The sequence below is a fragment of the Ictidomys tridecemlineatus genome, chromosome 6 (assembly GCF_052094955.1).
Source record: "Ictidomys tridecemlineatus isolate mIctTri1 chromosome 6, mIctTri1.hap1, whole genome shotgun sequence".
NCBI lineage: Eukaryota > Metazoa > Chordata > Mammalia > Rodentia > Sciuridae > Ictidomys > Ictidomys tridecemlineatus.
Window position 1 is genome coordinate 22,297,836 of NC_135482.1, and position 19,377 is coordinate 22,317,212.

The following is a 19,377-nucleotide window of genomic DNA, read 5'->3' on the forward strand; positions in this document are numbered from 1 at the left end:
AATGATACATGTATGTTCCTATTTCACCTACAGAGGCACTATGAAGTTATATCAATTGTCCATATCTTCAGTTGGGTGCCATGAAAAAAAACAAAGAAATGAAATCCAAAAGAGGTATTTCACGACTTAAGTTCAAAGCTGAGTTATATAGGTTTAGGCAACTCACCTCATGTCTCTGAGCCTATGTTTCATCTGAGAAATGGCAGGTAAGAACTACATCTACTATTTGTACCTTGACAGTCTATATATCCCAAGAACATCTTCTGCACAAAAGATTCTTAAGAGGGTACAGAAAGTCTAGTTCCCACACTCTAGTTGGACTAGCCAAAGTTTCTTCTAGTTTTTGACCAAGAATATCAACTAACATAACAGTGTAGCAGGATGCACATTACATTAGTGTTTTAGTACAGTTGCTATAATTCTCTTATACGTACCATTCCAGGTATTGACTTTGGTCTAAAGAAACTAATAAAATTTAGAATTGGGTTGTCACTGCAAACCAGGACAATTTGCTAAGAACTACCAAAATAAACTTTAAATAGACAAAGGAGTTGGGGTTATAGCTCAGGGGTAGAGTGCTTGTCTAGCATATGTTAGGCACTGGGTTTGATACTCAGCACCACATAAAAATAAATGTATCCATCAACAACTAAAAAATATTTTTAAAAAAGAAAATAGACAAAGATGATGTCCAGCAAAGACTGATATGTTAGAATGCCAAATTACACTTATTCTTAAGGGTTCAGAATAAAACCTACACTTATAGTTGGTTTACCCTGTTAATAGATGACCTTTTAACGTTAATATATTATTAATGTAATAAATGAACTTAAATAACTTAAAATAATTAATAGAAAATGTGTGGTTATTACAGGAATCCTGTAACCTCAAGACACAAGCCAACAACAGGCATAATTTTTTAAAAAATCTAAAAATTACAGCTGGTCAAATTTATAGATTACTTAGTAGCTTATAATACCCATTATAATTTTTTTCTTTTTCTCTTTTTTTTCTATCCCCTTCCTATCCCCCCTCCCCTCCCCTCCCATCTTCTCTCTCTACCCCATCTACTGTTACCCATTATAATTTTATTAACAACATTCTGTCAACTTTAAAGAAGTAAAACGCGCGCACACACACACACACACGTGCGCGTGCAAAAAAAAATTTTAGAAGTTCTACTCTAAAGGCAATTTTGAAATAAGTAGAATGGAATGTTATTCTCTCTAGCAGAAAAGATTTAAGATTTCAAATACCATGAGCAACAGGACTTGGATCCCACAAAAAACCAAGTTATCAACACATGAATACTTTACATGAAACTCATAAGAAAGACTATAGAATCGATGTTTGGAAAGTATTTTATAAGTAAATTAAGTAGATTCAAAATTAGAACTATAATGATTTCACTTTTACCTACTTGCATTATGTGATTTCTTAAACATGGGAAAGGTGACTAAGAATTACAGCATCTAATTTAAAATATTCACAAAATCCTTAGAACTGAGCCACACTTGTGCATATCATCTGTTGAGTTTATGCTTAGGAAGAAAAAATAGATTCACTGATTCTAATGCATAATACATAAAAAGAGTGTGAGAGAGTGTGTGTGTGTGTGTGTGTGTGTGTGTGTGTGTGTGTGTAAATAAAACAGAGGAAACTGTTTCAGCATTGACACTGACACTGATTCAATAAATGCTTACTGACCACCTCTGACAAAATCCAAAGATCCAAAGATGGTTTCTCCTACTCTTGAAGACTGTAGTCTACTGACTGACCAGGGACATTCTTGGCTCAATTTTACTTAACGTATTATGTCTCATCATCCTTATAGAGGACACCTGTAAAAGCTTAAATTGAGCTATTTTATAGGTATCTTATAAAATTTCATAGGTTCTTAATAGGGATCTATATATAGGACAATGAGACATAAATTAATTCTATTTGAATAGGCACAGTTCCTCAAACTCCATTTCTACCCTTAGTAGATGTTAGCTCTGCCCAAGCCTCCAACTGTGCATTGGAAGTGAGGTTCAGGCCAGTCCTACCAGATACCTGTAGGAGAGGATTGATAAAATTCTAATGTTCTATAGCACAGTAGGGTAACTAAGTTGAACACAATTGATAATTGTATATTTCAAAGTAGCTAGTACAGAATTTTTAATGTTACCAACACAAAGAAATAATACATTTTCTGAGGTGATGAATATGCCAACTTAATTGATGCTTGTCAATGCATATTGCACATATGAACTGAAATATCAATTTATGCCATAAATACTTTTAGCTACAATGTGCTAATCAAAAACTTACTAAAAACTTTTTTAAAAAACTTATTAAAAATCTTGTCCTCTAAGTTGGCAGAGTTTTTATTCTTTTGTTCTGATGTTTTCATTCTAAGTAGGCTACCTTACCTATCTCAGTATATAAAATTATGATCATTTATAATGTTTTAGGGTCTACTACAAAAACTTTGAAACTTAAAAAAAAAGTTACCAACTACTTTTTTTCAGACTTTACATTGTTTTAAAACAAAACAGTTTTCAAGGAAAATGAGGAAGCCAATATTATTCTGAATCAGGGGGATTAACATAAAACAGGATAAAGAAACAATATGCAGTGAGTGCTCCATTTCATGTGCTATGGGACTAAAGTTCATTTTGACAAAGCCATCAGTTCAAGGAGATTGAGAGAAGCTCAGGCAGCCCCTCCCCCGCCTAGTCAACTAAATCTGACAGAAGGCTACCATCAGATGGGAGTCTTTAGCTGATGGTCCTGAACCCAAGGTCAGTAAGAGTAGTTATATCATAAGGGTTCACATGGTCAGTCAACTTAGTGACTTAGGTGCAACATAGTCCTAAATCAAGCTTGAACAGATCCTACCTACAGAGGAAAAAAACAGAGAAAGCAAGTATTAATTAATACAATCCAAGTCCTCAATTGTTCCTGTGGGATCCAATATAATTTTATCTTAAACACATGTAAGCACATGTACTTCACCTTTAAGTGTTAACTGTATTGAGTTTAGATTAAAAATAATGCTTTAAACTACTTTCATCTTAAGTTGCAAGTGCCACAGTAAATAAGCAACTGCTACACAAGTAGAACTATGATTCTAAACAAAGAGTTAAAAAACAAACAAAAACTTACCCCTTCGGCAAGCTCCAAAAGCGGAACAGGCTTACATTTGCAACTTGAAACAACTATTTTGTCACCACTGGAAGATGCTGTTACAAGAAAGTTATCTAAATGAAGAGTTATGGAGCATCAAACAATCCATGATCATCCATCGCACTAGATTATTATTTAAGAATGCAATCACACAAGCAAACACTAAGATAAGCACATAAATACAGCTTACACAGTAGCTTTCAAAATCAGCTCAAGTTACTAATTACAAATTCTCTTTACTACTCCTGCAAGGAAGAACTACCCCTTCTGGCTCTGCTATCACTTGAAAGCTATTTAACCCATGTGAAATTCTACTCCATTTTCGGGGTAGGCCAGAAGGACTAATTTTATCCTTCAAAAATGAGAGCATGACAAAGGCAGCATCAGCAAATAGCAGTCAGCCTTTCTATCTATAAAAACTGCTCAAGATGCTTATTTATTAAACCAGTGTCTGGTAAGAATTTAAGCCAGAAAGTAAGTACCCTCGTGACTCTCCTAATTTTACAAAAAAAAATGAATATTAATATTTTCTCAGAATTGGAATTCTTTTGATAGAATATTTCAGTCTGAAATATATTCAGAATGAATATTACACTAACTGGCAAATATAAGTGAGTGTGGTTCAATAGCAACTATTAATGTAATGGAAGAATTTTAACTATTTTAAATTAAATATAATCTAAATTATTTTAATTTAAAATTATATTTATTTTACATAAATGGGTAGTAATAAGTAAACACAAAAAAGTAACTAAAATTTTTGAATATACTAATACAATCAAGAATAAAATTCAGATTTTTAGAGTCGTAACACATTTTAATATCAGCAGTTTAAATCAATGCTCTTTAACAAATAAAGTCTATGCAGAGAATCAAGGGAGAATGGCTAACTAGCCATTCAATCCTAACTGCACTATTTTTGGATAATCTGCATAACATTCAGATTTTTTCTAGACCATATATTAGAATATCATTCAAACAAAATCATTTCTACATAGGTACAACAACACTGAGAAAAACAAATCATTTCCCTTTCCCTGGCTTCTTCCTCTGTTTACCACTAATTTTGTCCTTAGAATATAAAAAAGAACTGAAAGAAGATACTGTGAAAGGGTAAGCTAGTTATTTTTCAAAGTTCTCTTATATTTTTAGAAGTCATGAGAAAATGAGGAACATTACTAAAGGACCAAAAGAGAAAACTAAACCTCCCTGGCACCTTGCACTAATCCCATTTTTGGAATCTATGTATGGGGACCCAAAAGTTGCTGAGTTCAACTATTCTTTATTCTTCAATAACCAACCTCCATGGAAGGAATCAAAATCTCATTAGGAAGATAAATAAATATATGAAGGCTTTCAGTGCAGATTCATGCACACAAGAAAACTATACTGAAATAAAACCAGTTTCCAAGCCAACCAACACAACCTCACGGCCACATCAATTTGTTGATATGTCATTTAGAAACATATCAGCAAATGCCAGCTCCCAGTAAAATTCCTAGAACAAAAAATAATAAATCTTATTAAAAATTACTTCTTTTTTCTTACACAATAACAGAAAAAAATAAGCTCTGAAAATAATGAAAATCTAAAAAGAGGGCAACCACTTCATTTATTTGCCTCTCTTCAAAACGTTTTCCCTACTATACATTGGAGAGTCCTTCAAAAACTAGTTACTTTACTATGAGTTTGATTAATAGAGCACCAAAGTAAATTTTAGTACTGTAATGCAAAAAAATCAAGAAATGATGAAGAGGTAAATTTAAATAGCTAAGAAAATTTGTCATATTTGTTATGTACTTGTAAGAACAAGCCTTAAACATAAAAAATTCTAATATTTTTGTTCAAGGATAAGTCATATTTTAAAGTTTTAATATTTTTCTTTCATTAAGAAGTAGAACATTAATACTTTGGTATTAATAAGATCATAAACAATTTGTTGTTTAAGAAACAGTGTAGGCATCACAAAAAAATAGCTCCTAGCATACCAATTCTATATTTTCATAAAAGGGTGTTAAGAATTAACAGCAGTGATTCTGAACTGGGGGTGATTCTGGCAATTCTGGAGACATTTTTGGTTGTCACAATTGTGGCTATTGGCATGTAGTGGGTAGTTAGCAGGAAAGCTTCTAAACACCCTACAATATATAGAAAGTCCCCATGACAAATGTATAAGGCGGCCCAAAATGTCAACGGCGAGAGGTTGAGAAACATTAGTTTACGGGTGTAATTCCTTCATTCATTTTATCCACATTTAGGAGCTCACCAAGAAAAGAAGTCAAGCTATACAATTTTACTACTTCTGTTTGGGAAATGTTACTTTCATCATAGAAAGGGAGAGAAATACAAGTAGAATATCAGTAAGATGATGATACTCAACAATTTATTTCCTCCTCATTTTGTTTCTGCATTCAAATTCTGTCATTAATTTCCAAATCAGATTCAAATAGTCAAATGCAGATGCAAAAACTCACTCCAAACTGCTGATAACACAATTAATTCTATGTTCTATATCTAGATAACTAATATTTTTTGAATGAGTAGGCTGCAACTCAACCTTTAAAAAATAAAATCAACAGACAAAATCAAAATACATTTATATATAATTTTTAAAAACTACTATATTTTAGTCAATGGTAGCCATACTAAATATATTTTTCATTATGTGTAATATGCCAAAGTTTCATTGTTACTTATTGTTAAGCCCAATAAGGTGGTTACTTAAAAAAAAAGGATACTATTGCTGCTCCAACACAATGAACTGATTCCATGTGGTGATGTGTGTGGGTTGAATTTATCCACCAGTGTCATGGATGATGCATCCCATATTTTAATATCATCTCCTGATGAAGCAAATCTGAGGTTTTCTTGCATGACTGCGCCTACAAAAAGTTTACAACATTATATTTAAACAGGATGGGGAAAAAAAAAACCTGTTGAAATGAAACATCTAATCAAAAATGAACTGCTGTTTGTCCTTTTTTACTCTAGAGCACTTACCACAAAGTAGAAGCAGTGACCTTTCTAAAATATGTATCACATACTCTTGATTGACCCTTCCAATTGTTCCCCAATAGCAATTACAATAAAATCCAACCTTCTTACCCTACCTTACATGACCTGGTTACTGGGCAACTCTCCTACCTCTCTTCCCCAAGGGCCACCAGACTCTGAACACAATGGCCTCCTGTCTCATACAACAAGACAAGGTCATTCTCACCTCAGTATCTTTTCATTTGCTGCCCCATCGTCTTCTTCTCATCATTTAGGTCTCAGCTCAAGTGTCTCTGCTTCAGAAAGGTCTTCCCTGACCACTGTGGCTAAAGTGGACCTTTACCACTTATCTTTCTTTACTTTGTATTCCATTGCCCAATTTCATTTCTTTTTCATGGCATTTACTACTATCTGAAATTCTTATTTGTTCTCATAATAAGGTCTGCCTTCCTATACCAGAATCTTAAACATTCCTGGCATACAGTAGGTACTCAATACATAAGTGTTAAAAGCAACATCCTAATATTTTTTTTAAAATGTAACATAAACCTGTGTACTTGCAAGTCTGAATCCTGACATCCCAAGTTTTCCAAATAACTAAAATTTGTAATACCATCAAAAGAGATGCCACTTTATCCCTATACCAATTCTTGATCTATGATACCTTCACTTTTCTCATTTATTTACAGTATGCACTATTTAGAGGCACTACATAATTCTAACAAGGTGCTCTCACAACCAAAGGCAGTCTAGGATTCAGAGGCAAGGAAGTTGCTCCAGGCAGATACTTTAAAGAACAGCAAGTACTATGAATGATGGGTAAGAAAAAATATGCTCAAAAGTACATGTGAAAGAAAGAGAGCATAGAAGTACACTCCCAACACCTTCCTGGTACCAGGGTGAACAAGTATTGCATAGCAATAGTCATATCATACGGGTCCCAAAGTCATCAGGAAAGCATCACATTTAGGTCTAACATATTCCAGTTCAAAGGACAAGTTAAAGGCAAAAATGAATTACAGGAATCTTTCAGTCTCAAAGACCAAAAAAATTAATATTTATTAAAAAGCTAACACTTTTAACCAGAAAGCTCACTCACATGTTTCATTATGCTCTTTTCATCAAATAAACAGTGCTACTAAGAGTCACTCTAGTCACCTGTTGAAATGTACACATACAGTGTTTCGATTTGGTGTTTTAAACATATGTAACTTCTGCCCTGTTGGTTTCCTACTCAAGTAACAATGAGATGCTGGAAAGGTGATCTCTAAGCCTAGAAACATTCCTGCAAGATGTAGCCAGCTACCATAACCCTACCCAGTGCCCATTGGGCAATGTGGTGTAGTGGGTAGATTACTGAAGTCAAAGTTCAGAAAAAGATGGGTTTAAAGGGCTGCCCTAACTTAGGTGATGGTAACCTTGACAATCCTTAAATTTTTTCTTCTCTAAGTGGGAAACGGGACCATCTGCCTACCTATCACCCATCTTCTGGGATCTGAGCACATTTAAGGGAGAAGCGCTACATCAGCTCTTCAAAGGGAGTCCCATCCAAAGAGATCTGCCAGGGCACCAGGCATAAACCGGACACCAGGCCGGCCCAGTTTAGGGATGGCAGCTGCTCGCAACAAGTCAACAACACTCAGCTGAATAAAACTTCTCCAACTTTCCTCCACCAGGACGCACTCTACTTCCAGAGCACGGCTCACCTGGGGTTATTGGTAAAACGCACTCCAGTGCCCGCCAAAAGAACCATAGGGAGGTTTACAAAACGGGAGACAGACTTGTGGGGAAGAGGCAAAACTTTCCGGAGGCTGCGCACCCCCTTCAGCCGCCGTCAAACTACCCTAGCGGGACCCGCTACTTCTCGGGACCAGGCGGAGCAGTCGGGGGCGGAGGTGCGTGATCCCGACCCGAGAATCCCGGGCCACTTCCCCGCCCGCCGCTCCCCGGCCGGGTAACCGCCTGGAGCGCAGGGCCGGCCAGAGCGCGCGGAACCCGGGCGTCCCTGGCGCCCCAACTCTGAAGTGGTTGAAAGGCGGCCGGGCGACAGGAAAGCGGTCGGACGTGACCCGCGTTATCGGGCTACCAGCTGACTCCGGGACCTCTGGGACCTCACCTCTCCGCAGCGGCACAACAGGGAGCCCAGGCGCAACCCGTTCAGCACTCGGCTTCCGGCTCCCGCCTGGACTTGTTAAACTTCGGCGGCCGGAAGTTCCGCCCCGGATTACGTCACGGGGTGAGGCACCGCCCCAAGCGGCGCTCGCGTGTGCAGGGCCAGACCTGGGCAGCAACTCGGGCTGGAGCTGGTGCTGGGGGTCTACAATACAAGCCATCCCAGCCACGGGGCGGAAATTTGGGCCCGGGGCAACAACTTCCACGCCCCAGAGACAGCCGGCAAAATGCTTCATTTGTTCTCTGACTGCCAACTGTGTGCCAGGCACTGTGTTAGATAAACCTGGGGATAGATACAGTGATGGGCTTAGCCTGGGGTGGACACGAGTACAATGAAGATTCTGGTCCCTGGCCTGGTGGAGCTCACAGTAATCCAGTACAGAATCACAATTATTAATGAATAATTACAGACTTAAAAGTAAAGGGAAAACTGTGACAGTAGATACAAAGGAAAGATACCAGATTATGCGACCTCATGATAAGGAAAATTAATATGGATGTAGGCTTATGAAAGATTCTATAAAGAGGGAACTATGTGGAACAGATAATACCACATGAAATTTGCTAAGAAGTAACCAAAAACCTAGGAGTCTGAGCTCGACAACTTCAAAACCCATGGTCTTTCACATCTTGCTGTGAGTTCAGGAATATCAAACACCATCTGGTTGGAAATTCTTTTGAAGGGAATGCCTCTCAGCATGGACGAGAGGGTTGCTGAGCTGAATTTTCAAATGCCCCTTTAGCTCTACTGACAATTTTTGCTGAGAGTACTTATGGGGCATTTCTTCCTCAAAGTGTCACTCTTTCATCACAACTACACACGGGACGGACGGACGTTGTTTGTAGACTAGGTACCTAAGCCCCAGTTATTTGCATCCATATTGCAAGTAACTAGAAACATTCCTTAAAAGTCCATTCTCCCACCCCCAGGAGAAATTGGAGTCCTGATAACGTTCTGGAGGCTGATGAGGAGGGACAAAGGATAAAGATAGCAAGCAGTGATTACCTTAATTGTATAAACTGCAATTCTGGAGATTATTAAATCTAATGTCGGCCGGGATGGGCACAAAATGTTGGGAACTGAGACAGTAGAATAATGGAGCTAGAGCAGGGGGAATTGGGGACAAATGGATAAAAAAAAAAAATCTCTGAAAATTGAAACCAGCAGGAAAATTGAGACTAGGCTATATGAAAAAGATGTCTGATATGATAAAATATAATAATGGATTATATATAGTTATTGAGCACTTTGCTAGGCACTATATAAGTATGTATATAAAGTGTAGATGTATGTATATTCAAATGTATAATTTCTTCTTTCTAAAAGCACATGAAGTATGTACTATTATGGACATATGATGAAACAGATGTTAGGTAAACTTGCCCAAGATTACACAGTTAGTAAGTAATAAAGGCAGAAATTAAGCCCAGGACCTCCTAAGATTAAGAATACAAGGATGCCTATAAAGACTGTACTCCAAACCATTACACTATGTAGTCAAAAGTCAAAACAGGATGAAGGACATAGTAATAATCGCCACTCCTCCCTTCTTTCTGGTGCTATAGTCTCATCATATCTTAAATTAGTCGTAGAAAAGTCCCATTGTTCTTGTCACCATTTCTGTGTCCATTTGTTTTCTATTTATGTTCAACATTATTATGATCAGAGAACATGCTTTCTGAGATTTATACTTTTAAACTCTATTGAGACTATGTGGTTTTCAAATAAATATTCTGTGTGTATTTGAAAAGAATGTTTATCTTGTAAAGTTGGGAATACAGTGTTCTATGAATGTCAGTTAACAATATTCCTTGTGTAGTATAGAATACAAGCAATAGAAACCAAATGTTGGAAATCTTGGCAATATATAAATCACATAAACATATATCTTCCCAAATAGACATCAAGACAATGAACAATTCCTAGAGACAAAGAGAAATACTTCATAATAATAAAATGGTAAATAACACAAGAAGCTATATCAGTTGTAAATGTGTGATCAATAACAGAATTTGGAAGTATATGAGGAATAAAATATCAGAACTAAAGGGGAAAATGTATATCCATAATCATTATTGGAAACATTAACAGAATTCTCTCAGTATTTGATAGAAAATCCAGATAAGGAAAAAAAATCACTAAAGATGTGGACGATTTGGACACTACCAACTGTTGTAATTGACACAGAACACTGTACTCCCAACTATTACAAAATAATTTTTTTTTCAAATATATATGGAATGTTTATGAAGATAAACTATATAATATCAATAGATTTTAAAAGAGTAAATATCACCAAGCATGTTTTCTGATCATAAAAGAAATGAACATAGATAGAAATAAACAGAGTATCTGGAAAAGTTTTGAACATCTGAAAATTAAGCAACTTTACTTCTAAACAACCCTAAGTCAAGAAGTAATCAAATCACACCACACACACACACACACACACACACACACACACACACACACACAAAGGCAACATATAAATATTTATGTAGACAAAGATATAAAAAGAAAAAATATAGAAAAAGCTACAACAGTGCTTAAGAGAGAAATAATAAGCTTAAATGTTTTTATTGTGGAACAAAAGCAAGTTCTAAAATCAATGATCTGTGCTGTGCTGGGTGGTAAGGAATCCAGAAAAAGAAGAGCAAATTAAACACCGTAAAGATTTTTTAACTGTACAAAACAATGAAACTGAAAACAAATAAATAATATAGAAATACTGATGAAACCGAATGCTGATTTTTTGAAATGATTAATAAAATCAATAAACCTCTACCTAGATGTATCCAGAAGAGAAAAATAAATTAGCAATATCCTGATTAAGACGGAGATCATCAATTCAGATCCAAAGAACATCTTAAAAGATGATAAGGGAATACTCTGAACAACTGTATGTTGATAAATTTGGTGACTTAAATTAAATGGTCAAATACCTTGAAAGATATATATATTAAACCTGACACCAGAAGAGAAGGATATGTATATAAATTGAATTCATAATTAATAAAACTCAATCACAAAGAAAACCCTAGGATTAGACGCCTTCACTGTGAATTCTGCCAAACCATAAGGAAGAAATAACGCCAATCCAATGAAAATTTGTCAGAAAAAAGGAGGGAGTGTTTCCTAAACACATTTTTTTAAGCAGTATTACTCTGATAGTAAACCTAAACAAATATATTACAAGAAACAACTGTAGACACCTATCCCTAAAACATAAGACAAAACTCTGTTTGTTTTTTTTTTGTGTGTGTGTGTGTGTGTATTCAAATTAAATCCAGTACTATGTAAGAAGGACTACAACTCATGGCCAAGTAAGATTTATTCCAGAAATGTTAAGTAGATTTCACATTAAAAAATCAGTTAACTTAATTCACCATATTAAAACAATAAATGAAACAACATAAATAATTATATCAATGGATGAAACAAAAGTATTTCAGAAATGTAACATGCATCCATGATTAAAAATTCTCAGCAAACTAGGGAAAAGAGGAAGGAAACATCCTCAACTGGTCAAGGTCATCTATGAAAAGTCCATGGATAGCACCTTCATGGTGAAAACTGGGTTGTTTTCCTCCTAAGATTAAGAATACAAGGATGCCTAGAGTCACCACAGTATTTGACACTCTCCTGGAGGTCTTTGGTAGTGCAATAAGGAAAAAAAAAAGTGAATAAAAAAACATACAGAATGGAGAGGAAGAAGTAAAACTCTGTTGACATACCATATGATTGTGTGCTGGAAAAATCACAAGGAATCCAGAAAGAAAACTCTTACGGCTAATAAATGAAATTAACAAGGTCTGTACAAAGTCAATACCCAAAAATAGAATAGTATTTTTATATGTAGTAACAATGCACAATTGAAAAATTTCAGTTCCATTTTCAATAGCATCAAAGTTATGTGTGACTATTTCTAACTACATATAAATTTGAGAAAAATGTGTGTAATAAGTATACATTTAAAAAACAGTACTGAGAGAAGTTAAAGACTAAGTAAATGGAAAACTATGTCAAAGTCATGATTGATTGTTGTTAGAATGTCCATTATTTTCCAAATTAAATCTGTACATTCTACTGAATCTCCCCCAAATTCCAGCAGACATAAAATAACAAAGCTAGTTCAAAATTTTATATTTTAATATGTATCTCCTAACCAAACCAATATTTAATAAACAACAAAATCAGAGGACCTATATCTTGTATCAATCCAAATTCAATCCGAACTAACCCACAGTGACAGAAAGCAGAAGAGCTTTCTTGCTGAGTGCCTAGGTGTTATGGAAAGGATGGACTACAAAGGAGTCAAGGAAACAATGATAGTGATGCGAATGTGATTGATATTGGCAAAGGAAAATCTCAGTCTAACAGGTGAGCATTGGGCCTAAAGAGCAACTAGTCCATGTAGCAGATCCAAGGATTCCACAGAGATACAGTCAAGATAAACACACACACACACACACACACACACACACACACACACACACACCTTGAATGTTTAATTATATTGAAAAGAGGTTTACAAAACAGGGGGAGAGAAGGGTAGGGCTTAATTCATGACTGAATCCATAGAAAACCAGTCAAATAACCAAACAACAACTAAGCAAAAACCAACACCAGAGAAACAAAAAGTCCTGTGAATAGGAAAAAAATGGTAATGGAAATCATAATTTACAACATACTTATTATGGTTTGGATATGTGGTGTCCTGCAAAGTTCATGTGTAAAACAATCAAGAAAGTTTAGAGGTGAGATGATCAGGTTATGAGAGCCTTAGCCTTATCACTAGATTAATCCATAGACATGGATTAACTGGGTGGTAACTGTAGGCAAGTAGGGTATGCCTGGAGGAGGTGAGTCACTGGGAGCATGGCTTTGAGGCTTACCTTTTGCCCCTAAAGAGTAGAGTTTTCTGCTTCCTACTGCCTGTCCTGAGGGGCTTTTGTCTGCCCTGTCATTCTGTCATGATGTGCTGCCTCACCTTAGGCCCAGAGAGATGGAGTCAGCCAATCATGAACTGAACCTCTGAAACTATGAGCCCCAAATAAACTTTTCCTTCTCTAATTATTCTCATCAGTTCTTTTGGTCACTGGACAAAAAGGCTAACTAAAACAATGTGTCTCTTTAAATAATATTCATCTAGTCATAAAAATGTACACATAAAATATTAATTTAATAAAAATTAAATTAATTACAGTTATCCTGGGTTGACAGGGAGATAGGAAGTGTGCATGTGTGTGAGTTGGGTGGAGGAGGGTTCTGAAAGAACTGACTCCACGCCTTCTTTAGGAGTAAAGCCTAAAATTGGAGGGGGAAAAAAATAGCCTGTCATCAGAGAGATGAAGATAAATACCAAAGGACATTACAGAGAAGTACATAAAACTACAGGGCTTAAAAATATACCAGTGTTTTTTTAAAAGCAGTCAATCACTCCTACTCACCCACACCCACTTACCACTCCCCCACAGGCACATTTTTCCTATGCTCTGTCATGTTGTCATCATTGTTCTATCAACACACATTTGTAAAACTTCTAAGGTTCTGGTAGATGGGTACCGCAGTCACCAAGATGAACAACTATTTTAAATTCTTCTGGAGGTCTCAGGCAGTGCCATAAAACAAGAAGAAAATAAAAAGCATACAGAATGGAAAGGAAGAAGGAAGACTTTATTTGCAGATCATGTGATATGTATGCTGGGAAATCAAAAGGAATCCAGAAATGACATGTATTCAAGAAATACAGTAGCCCCCCCCCACGTTCTACCCACCCCTTACCTGCAAGAGATACATTTCAAGATACCTTGTTAAGGTTTAGACATGAGGTATTCCACAAAAGCTCATGTGTGAAACAATGCAGAAATGCCCAGAGGTAAAACGATTAGATAATGAGAGCTGTAATTAGTGGATTAATCCCTTTAGTGGATTTATAATTAGAAAAGACTAATGTATTATATGGCAGCTATAAGCAGGTAGGGTGTGGCTGGAGGAAGTAGGTGACTGGGAGTGAGCCCTTGGGGATTATATATTTTATTCCTGGCTCCATATGCATGCTCTCTCTCTTTCTCTCTCTGCTTCCTGACTGCTGTGAGCTGAGTAGCCTTCTTCCACCACACCCTTCCAGAATGATTTTCTGCCTTACATTGAGCTCAGAGCAATGGAGTTGTCCAACCATGACCTGAGCCTCAAAACTTCAAGCCCAAAATAAACATTTCCACCTCCAAGTTATTCTTGTTGAGTATTTGATCAAATTGACAAGAAGTGGACTAACACACCCCCAGTGGATGTCTGAAACTGTACATAGTATCAACCATTTAGTCTGGTTTTCTCTATACTTTTGTACATAAAATAAAAATGAATTTATAAATTAAGCACCATAAAAGATTAATAACAATAATAAAATAGAACAGATGTAACAACATACTATAATAAGTTATATGAATGTCGTCTTTTCCTGTCTCAAAATATTTTCTTGTATTATACTCACCCATCTTGATAACGTGAAATGATCCTTGAACACCTTAAGAACGGCTTCTCTTTGGCATATTCACATCGCTAGCCTCACAACTCTTGTGCACAGGGACAATTATTAAGTAAAATAAGAATTGCTTGAACAGAAATACTGTGATACTATAACATCCAGTCTGGTAACTGAGACAACTATTAAGAGACTAACCAGTGGGTGGCATATACAGTGTGGACACACTGAACAAAGGGATGATTCATGCCCCAGGTCAGGATGGAGCAGTACAAAACAAGATTTCATCATGCTATTCAAAATCACACAAAATTTGAAATATATTCATTTCTAGAATTTTCCACTTAATATTTTCAGACCACAGCTGACCACAGGTAACTGAAAGTGTGGGAAATGAAAACACAGATAACAGGGGCTTCTGTGAAAGTTTACAGGTACGGTCAGAGGTCCTATTAAGTAGACATCTGCATTCCTTTCCTCTTTCCCTCTTCCCTACCATAATTTAGGCAGCCTGCTGTTCCCCATGGTTCTTCCTTGCATGGTTCTTCCCGTGTCTCCCTCTGGCATTTCATCCGGGTTTGTGCTGAAATATTCCCTCTTCAAAGATAATTTTCCCTGGACTACCTGTCTAAAATGTCCATTGTATTCCACCGCACTGTCTTTTCTTTACCTTCAAAGCACATACCTGCTTGACATTCTACATTCATTTGCCGGTTGTATTTGCTTAGTTTCTTCACTGAAACGAAAGTGACACAAAAACAGGTTTTCTGTTCCGTTTGTTTTCCACTGTATCCCCAGTCCTAGAACAGTGCCTATCATAGAGTGGACTCAATACCTATTTGTTGAATGAGCAAACACATGAGTGAATGTCTCCAGTCCAAATCTCTCATCTGAATGCATCTTCTCTATCTTCCAAACATCCTCCCTTCCATACTTCCTCAGGGTATTCTAAGTACTCAAATCAGATATTTGCAAGTCAGTTATTTAATTTCCCACCTCCTTCCCCCATACAACCAATCACTGGACCCCATCAATTCTATTGCAGATTATTTCCCAATCAGTCCACTTCTCCAGTTGCTATTGTTGTTATTTTGATTTGGATCATCCTCTATGTTTCATTGGATTGTTGAAACAACTTCCTCCTAATTTTCTTTACAAATTTCAGGCTTTCATTCCTGTTATTATCCTCAAAACTCCTAACAATATTTGTCACAAAAATGAAAGTCTGATCACATGACTGCCCTTCTTAAAGCCTTCGCCTTCAGAATAAAGTCCAATTCCCTTGCATGGCCCTGACGCCCATCACCACCACCTTGTGCTGACTTTTCCAAATCTTCTCTGGACACTACTGGGCTAGCCTTCCTGATTATAGATGCCATGCACCATGCTGACTAGAATTGCCTTTCCATTGTCTCTCCTTACATCTTCCCCTGCCTCTTTACCTGGCTCTGTCCAATTGATCAGAGGGTAAGGACCTGAGAAAATTCCCTTCTCTACTGAGTGCTGCCACAGCATCCTAGGTCCATCCTGATGGATTTGAAATTACGGGTCTGCCTACTCACTGGCCTCTTGCACTGGACTTCAGGTTACAGGAACATAGAGCCTGCCTATGAAAAATAAGGCTTTGTGTCCCTCATTCCCAGCATGGTGTCTGACACAAGGGAGATATTTAATGAATGCTTGATGAATGAATGAATGCATGTATGAGTCTGTTTTTTAGAATCTGTTTTTAGAATTTAGCTGTAAAGTGGAAAATGGATTGCCAGTGGGGAGTCTAAAAACATGCAGACTGGTTAAGAGCTAATTGACATATTCCAGACAAGATGAAGAGGGGCTGGACTAAGGCAGAGGCAATGGGAATGGAAATAAGGAGTCAGAATCAAGAGACTTTTGTTCCAAAAAACAAAAGAGATTTTATGAGCAAATGCAATTGATTGAGCACTGTGTATTTTCTGAAGGATGGCTGTAGTGTTTTAAATTTAGACAAAGGGCTAGAAAGCCAGACATACCCCGTAAGAAGCAATCAATCAACAAACTTCATGAAAGTGAGAGGAGGTGATAGAAGTAGACAAAGAGGTTAGGGAGGCACACAGAGTTTCTGATATAGAAATAAAAAAGAGTTTTAACTGCCAAAGATCAAGAGACTGACAGGAGAGTGAAGATTTCAGCACAGAGGACATAATAATAACTGGAAAACTTTGCTTTAGTCTCTAATGTAGTAATAAAAATTGAAGACAGTCTATAAATATTATACTGACTAAGCAGTTATGTATTATGCAAACTGTCTTCCATTTTGATAAAAAGATAGAAAAATAAACAAGCAAATTTCTAGGATTTATTGGGGGGAAATAACTGACTTCCAGGGAAGGTCACAGGATCCATGCAGGTTCATCCTATTTGCATTTTCTATCTCTAAAGCCATAACACGATAGTGACCCCTAAGATGTCCCTGAAACATATAAAGATACCATTATGACATCTGAACTATCAGAAGGAATGAACAACTATTTCCTAGAAGCTTACTATGTGTGGGTCACCATGGTTTATATACATCTGTCCCCCACCTCCACTTCCAGAAAAGAAAAAAGAAACAAGTTATTATAGCCTCCTAACTTACCCTGGGAAATTCTTTTTGAAGGCTATTTTCTTTTCAAATAATCAAAACTGTAAGAAGCTTTCTTTTCCTGAATAGATTATGAGTATATGTTGTAAAACATTTAATCAGTACAAAAAGGTCAAATTAAAAATAAATCTTTGCCCATCCCTGTTAGTGACTCACAATTTCTTCTCTCTAGGACAGTAGCTAAGCATAATTTCTTGTGCCTCCTTCCAGGAATATTCTGTATATAAGTACAATTTTACATAATGCATTCAAAGTCTGCTCCTTCTACATTGAACACAAACATTCACTTACTCTGCATCTGTTCTCTGCTCTATTTTTTCACAGAACAATATATAGTCAAGTGTTCCTCATCTTAGTACACATTGGCCTCATTCCCCCTTTTGTCCACATAATATTCTGCTCTGTAGACAAACATGGTTTATTTTGCAAAGGTGAATATTAAAATTATTTTCCAGATATCCTTTATAGCTAAATCACACATGTAAGTAGAACTATATATACTAACACTGTTCAATAGTGACATAATATGAACAACAAATGTATTTTAAATGTTCTAGCAGCCACATTAAGAAAGTAAAAGAAACAAGTGAAAATAATTTTAAAATATATTTAACCTTTTATGTCCAAAATATCACCATATCAACAAGTACTCAATACAAAATAGTTATTAATAATGAGATAATTACTATTCCTATTACTCATCTTTTTAACCAAGCTTTACTCCAAATGATTACTTGGGTTGTTTTAAAAATTCTAATTTATCCTTAAAAGACGTGGGTTTTTACCCTTTCAAACTCTGAGGCAATTTCAAAAGAGAAGTTTTAAGAATGTTTCATTCAGTAGCATCTCCACTGGGACAACTGCACAGCTTCCCAACGTGAACACCCTGGAAAATGTTCTGTTTTTATTTATTTTTGTAATCAGTTATCTTTATAGGCTTATCTCACACCCAAAACAAAGCTAAATTGCCATTAAGGAAAAGAAAATCTATCTTAATGTGCTGCTCTTAGGGATACCTCTTAATTCACATATTTGATTAATAAAGGCAGGCTACCAACTCAGTATCTGGAAAGGTTAGGGCCTGTTGATGCCACAGTTCCTCCTGTTCAGTAAAGAAAGACTTGGGTTCATTCTCCCTTTGGGAGCATGGGTGCAAGTTTTCCTGACCCTAGCTATCTTGACTTTCAGGTATTCTAGAATGAATAACCAGAGCCATTTTGAGATCAATTCTGTTCCTGGGTTACAGTCTTCTTGCTCTTTGCTTGACCTCTAAATCTCTATTGTCCTGATCGTTATGCCTTCAGCCTTCTGGATTTTCATGGTAATGCCTTTCTTCCTATGGAAAAAAAATCATTAAAATCCATGGCTTTATCATTGTAATGTTTTGAGCAACCAATAAAAAAATCTATGGCTTTAATAACTATTTCTACTCTATTGGCTCTAAATCAGACATCCCATGGGCACCTCAAATCCAAAAGGGTTATAGTAAACACTGTTTTTAACACCAAATCTGCTCTTCCTACTACACCTTACTGGATTCTGTATAGTAACCAGTTGATCCAGCACCCATCCAAAAGACCGAACCAGAATCCTAATTATTATTGTCAGGGGCCTCCTCTCCTAGTCCATCCATTAGATAAAACCATATAGGTTTTACTTCCCAAGTATCCTTCAAATGAATTCCTACCTTCTGCCCTAACATAACTTCCCTTAGTTCAGACTATCATTTATTCTAGTCTGGGATTTCAGTGTTCTCTCCCAGTGAATCTTCTTCCCTCCATGTTTGTCCCATTCTGTGCTCCATATTATTGTGTTTTAGTTAACTTTTGCTTCTCTGTGACCAAAATACTCGACAAGAACAACTTCGTGGAGAAAAAGTTTATCTGGTGCTCATGGCATCAGAAGTCTTAGTCCATAGATGGCTGGCTCCAT

At 36.4% G+C, this 19,377-nt stretch overlaps 1 protein-coding gene across 2 annotated transcripts in view; it reads right to left on the minus strand.

Annotated features, from left to right (window-relative positions):
* The window catches only part of Nedd1 (NEDD1 gamma-tubulin ring complex targeting factor), a 61,663-nt gene extending 53,301 nt beyond the window's left edge, over positions 1–8,362 (minus strand). For both annotated transcript variants that reach the window (XM_078052959.1, XM_078052958.1), the window contains exons 1-3: positions 8,282–8,362; positions 5,910–6,053; positions 3,151–3,245 (exon numbers count right to left, since the gene is read on the minus strand). In XM_078052959.1, coding sequence (XP_077909085.1) covers positions 3,151–3,245; positions 5,910–6,045 — 231 coding nt within the window. In that variant the 5' untranslated portion in view covers positions 6,046–6,053; positions 8,282–8,362. The remainder of the gene's footprint in view (positions 1–3,150; positions 3,246–5,909; positions 6,054–8,281) is intronic.
* Positions 8,363–19,377: the final 11,015 nt, after the last annotated feature.